Genomic DNA, 5,480 nt, shown 5'->3' with positions numbered 1-5,480 from the left:
CCATCCTGAGCCTACATCCTGGTGAAGCAGGTCAAGGTGATCCAGCAGAAAATTAGCGTCATGCATTTGGAAACTACAACAGCTTTTTCAATATATAAATTAGTGTATCTATTCCATGTGGAGGAAGAATGCAGGGAGGCTGGTGATATCTGAGGCTCCAATTGTCTGTTGCAGAAAGGCCCCCTTCCATCTGGCATTGGGCTCTTTGTGATCATGTCTCCTTTAGCTGCTGGAGGCTGCAGAGGCATTCTGATAACCAATTTTTTTTTTTATTTTTTTTTTAGAATTGGGATCACTGAGCTTGTAGAATACCTTCTACCAGAATGTTATTCTCAGTGATAATATCTGCACATCACATCACTGCTTCCTAGGAATCCCCACTCATTTCAGTGTTTACCTTTAACAGCCCCAAAACTAGCACAATGTCTTCACCTCCCTGCTCCACTGTGGTGTACAACGGATGACTCCACATATCAGACTGAGGCAAAAGCTTATTATCTTGAAAATATCCTTTATGGGGCTAATTATAGCAATCCACTCATGCTGTAAAACAGTTATTTCTTAAAGTGTGGTCTGAGGACCTCAAGGGGTCCCTCGAGACTATCTCAGGAATTTGTGGAATCAAAATTATTTGCCAGATATTGGATACTTGTAAAAATTTTTTTAAAATATCAGTCTTCTCATTCTTTTTTATTAAAATATACAGGGTTTTTTCATGAAAAATATGTTAATATCTATGGGATTCATGGTTATTTTTACATGATACAATAAATATTATAAGTGTGTCCATTTTTAATATGGTGAGCATTGATAAATATAACTTATACAAGCTCTCTTGGGAGCTCGCTGTAATTTCTAAAAGTGGGAAAGGGTTCCAAGAGCAAAAAGTTTAAGAAACAAGGCTGTAAAGAAATGCATCGACATCCATCTTTTCCAGAAAGGAGTGTTATGAACAATCCTAGCTATTTTTCTATAGTACAAATATTGTTTATAAATAAATACGGTGTGTTCTATCGTTTATTTTTTTTTTAAAAAAAAATCCCATTTCACCCGTCGAACAATACTTTTTAATTACGCTTGCATGAACAGCAAAAGGGGACATTACGGAGTGAAAAAAAATGGAAAACACGGGATGCTTATTTTCGCAAGTATTGAAAAAAAAAAAAAAAAAAGTTGGTCCACCGAGGTAGTCCGCCCAAAGGATAAATGGAGCGTAAAGGAAAGGCCAGACTCTATCATTGGTCACGTGTGTGCACTTTTTCTTCCGGTCTCTTCTGGCGACGGTACCGACAGTGCGCATGCGCAGAGGGTATTTCCTTCTTTCTCTCCGCGGCCTGTTGGAGGAGCAAGATGGTGAGTGGAGTTGCAGGTTTTATTTATATACGTTTTCATCTGCTGCCATCTTTCCTCTTACTCGCATTTGCGGGACCGGCATCTGGAAATATGTGGGATGAAATATCTGGGGAAACAATATCTGGGGATATTGGGAGTATTTGGGGATGATCCTGGGGCGGACTCGCCAGAGTCTCCCGGGTAGAGCCGGCTTCGGTAAGAATTGCGTTGTGTGTTCTCAACCTTGACCATTTTAAGGCATGTGGACTTCAACTCCCAGAATTCCACAGCCAGCATTGCTGGCTGTGGAATTCTGGGAGTTGAAGTCCACAAGCCTTAAAAGTTGTCAAGGTTGAGAAACACTGGCGTAAAGTCTGTGTTAGGGGGACTGTAGATGCTAAGACATCAAGCTTTCCCCATTGCTTCTTTCTGAAAAACGGCGCTTGAATGGAAAGCGCCTACTTGGGGGGGGGAGTGTATTGTTTTCTTCGCATGGAATTAAACATTACAAGTCTTGTTGATTGAGTTGAGGTCTGTCTTTTGTACGAGGGTGATCTTGTTGGAGAAGGTAGCCGATACTTGGGTTTCAGCCACTTAACACTTTTTTTTAAGTTTGTAATACTCGGGGCGCCTGTACGTGATACTATCAGCTTTATAACACTGACAGATCACTCATTATCCAAAGGCATTTGTATTGGGGTCTGGAGTTAGGGATAAAAGTTGAACTGACATATAACATTCAGTACATTTTGGATTACAAGGTGGCTAGTGTAAATATGACAGCTAGAACAATTAACAGAACAATTAACCAGTGGAACAACCTGCCTCCAGAAGTGGTGAATGCTCCAACACTGGAAGATTTTAAGAAGAGACTGGACAGCCATTTGTCTGAAATGGTGTAGGGTTCCTGCCTGGGCAGGGGGTTGGACTCGATGACCTCCAAGGTCCCTTCCAACTTTTTTTTATTATTATTATTATTATTATTATTATTATTATTATTATTATTATTATTATTATTATTATTATTATTATTATTATTATTATTTATTATTATTATTATTATTAAATATGTTAATTATATAATTGATATGCAGTTAATAATTATGTAGTAATTAATATGTTAATACTGTTAGGGACTTGTCGCCTTTAGTCAACAAAAATTATCCTGTTAGTTGTGCCACTTGGTTGCTTGGGTGAAGTACTGTGATTAGAATCTCATATTGATTTGAATGAAACTTATATTAAGCTCACTGAGACCGAAGTAAGCAAATTGGGAGTTAGGCTGGTAAGGCATATTATCTTCCCCAATATTGAAATGTGCTTAAGCTTGGCAATTGTTTGCTTCTTTAAAATACATTTCATTTGTATTCCATTTATTCTTGAGACTTAAAATTGCATTCCTTGGGTTCTTGCCTCATTTTTCCCCTCAACTCTGAAGTGGATTAAGTTGAGAATATTGGTTTGTAAGAGACTTACACATAAGTGAATTATGCTTTGAATAATTAAAACGGACTAGACAAAAATATACCTGCATAATTTGTAATCCAATGTGGCATGCAAATGCATCCAATGGAGAACCCAAAGTCATATTGTGAAATCAATAATCAAGTGAAAACTTGACCTTAGATCTCCCTAGAGATCATCTCTTGCTCTATGTACTTATCTTGATGAGAACAGATAATTGTAAAAAAAATGAAATGTGACACTTTTGTTGCTCTGCTGCAACAGGCCAAGCGTACTAAGAAGGTTGGGATTGTAGGTAAATACGGTACAAGATATGGAGCTTCCCTCAGGAAGATGGTGAAGAAGATTGAAATTAGCCAACACGCTAAGTATACATGCTCCTTCTGTGGAAAGGTAAGACTCTACCTTATAGCAACAAATGTATGAAAATATTTTTAATTAAAGGCTGTCCATGTCTTTTCAGTTTTAAGGGATCAGTTATTCCTGAGAGACTTTAGATATACATTTATAAAACTTAGGGGCTGATTTTTTTTTAATTTAAAAAAATATGTCTATGCTAATGTGCCACAGTTTTGGAAATTCTTTTCTTTTATGAGATTTGAAGATGCTCTGAAACCTCCAGAATGAAATAAGACCATTTCTGTATGAAACCTTGAGAATGTATGAATAGTTACTTTGTGTTTTATATGGGGATTTCAATTACAAGGAAGAACTTTGAATTGGACTTTCAGCCTAATCTGTTCTTTTCTATTTGGTTCTTCCCATATGTATTGGGACTGAGGTTTATAAGACCTGTCTTGGTAATTTAGGAACTAAAATTCCTATGGAAAAGAAAGGATCTGGAAAAATGCTTTGCTTCAGTCTTCTACTCAGCGTACAGACTACTTCTATAAAATCCTAGTAGAGGGCTGTCATAAGTATACAATCTTTTTTTACTATTGTTTAGGCTAAATATCAGTGTAATGATTGATTTTTGAAATGTTCCGAAGCTTCAGAATTAAGGAAACCTACTTAGATGTTATGAAAAAAACAGAAAAAAATGTCTTTTAAAGAGATGAGACATAATTTAATTGGGGCTATTTTTATTGCTGCAGATGTGCTGAAAAATAACCCCTGCAAAACAAAAGACTCCCCATAGTAGTTATGACTAATTTATTGTCAGATCTAGAATTAATTTTAATTGCTGACTCTTGTACGAACTGCTTAATCGTACCATTTATCGTGCTTGGAATTTTTACATTGGCTATCTGCTTGAGGAAATTTTACGTTCTTCAAAGTGGAGTTAGCAAAATCCTTTCTGCTGTCTTAATAATAAAACTGATCCACATTACTCAATAAAAATAAACAAGGCATTGTACTGTGCCTTATTGGAGCAGTTCTTATAAGACAGCTTCAAAAATAGTTTCTAAAAGAGGGGAGCAGTAATCCAGGTAAGTCCTTTGCCCAAGGCATTGGTGGGCATTATGTGACTCCTATAACTTGCTTGCTGCACTCTGAGATGTGCTATCCATGCTTCTGTATGCATGTATTGCCAGTTGAACCATGTGAACCAATTTATGAAAACATGTGGTTAGAAAATGTGCATTAGAATAATACTTAGCCAAGTGGGGAAATATTTTTCTTACAGACCAAAATGAAGAGGAAAGCAGTGGGTATTTGGCATTGTGGCTCATGTATGAAAACAGTAGCTGGTGGAGCTTGGACCTACAAGTAAGAGAACAGCGCGGTGTTTAGACTTTAGTTTTGAGTGAATGTTCCATTTTTATTTATGGTGGGGTGTGCTGTATAGACTGAGGGAAATATTTAAATGCAATTAATAGATTTTTCTTTGGAATTGGATTGGAATTGAAATGACCTCATAATAGAGTAGTTGTGGCCATTGGTAGAAGTATATATTTTTAATTAAGTATTTTACTTTTAGTCGATTAAGGGGTCTTTTGGGTTAGTCTTCTTGCCTCTTTCTGGGATGAGTATTATTGTAGGTACATCTCTGAATTGTGGCCAAACTCCTGACTCTAATAACAACAATACTTTTGTTTCTTCCAGCACCACTTCAGCGGTGACAGTGAAATCTGCCATTAGAAGACTGAAGGAGCTAAAAGACCAGTAGAAATATATTCTTGTTTGAATGCTATCTTTTATCTCAAGTCATACTATCTGCCAATTAAACATGGCTGTGAAAATGTATCCGTATGTAGTTGTGTCAATACTGGCTTTCTGCAAGCCTAGGGTAAATGTGCTCCTTCTAATCATTCTAGATCAGTTCATCCAAAATAGGAAGTCAGCACATAAATAATGCCGGAGTAATAAAAATTCAAAATTAAACACTTAAAGAACTCTCACATTATACTGAATTAAACTATTATATTGAAATCAATGTTTAGTACTGATCCCTCAGTTTTATTTATAATTAATCTGTAAATCCTTAGAAGTATTTTTTCAAAAATGAGTAGACTATTGGTACGGCCTTGGAAATAACCTGCAGAATATAATTTTCAGGATCGTTAATCTGCAGTCCTTTATATTTGGAAAGAGATTCCTATTTACTCTGTTTGCTTTCAAAGAGATACAAATAAAGATTTTCTCATTTAGCTTTACTATTTTGAGGAAAGTGGGAGAAAAGTAGATACAGGTAATGTACAGGTGGTAGTAGAGTAAGTGTAAAGAAGGCTTTTTCTTGTTTC

The 5,480-nt window shown here is 36.2% G+C and overlaps 1 protein-coding gene across 1 annotated transcript; it reads left to right on the top strand.

Moving 5' to 3' along the window:
• Positions 1 to 1,206: 1,206 nt before the first annotated feature.
• Positions 1,207 to 5,169, top strand: RPL37A (ribosomal protein L37a). Its single transcript, XM_015831165.2, has 4 exons — positions 1,207 to 1,353; positions 3,061 to 3,189; positions 4,424 to 4,506; positions 4,843 to 5,169. Exons 1-4 carry the CDS (start codon positions 1,207 to 1,209, stop codon positions 4,904 to 4,906), a joined length of 423 nt encoding a protein of 140 aa, XP_015686651.2. The 3' UTR covers positions 4,907 to 5,169.
• Positions 5,170 to 5,480: the final 311 nt, after the last annotated feature.

The sequence above is a fragment of the Protobothrops mucrosquamatus genome, unplaced genomic scaffold (genome assembly GCF_001527695.2).
Source record: "Protobothrops mucrosquamatus isolate PMUCROS unplaced genomic scaffold, P.Mucros_1.0 scaffold_254, whole genome shotgun sequence".
NCBI lineage: Eukaryota > Metazoa > Chordata > Lepidosauria > Squamata > Viperidae > Protobothrops > Protobothrops mucrosquamatus.
The sequence above is the reverse complement of the archived record's forward strand: the minus strand, read 5'-3'. Positions and strand labels throughout refer to the sequence as shown.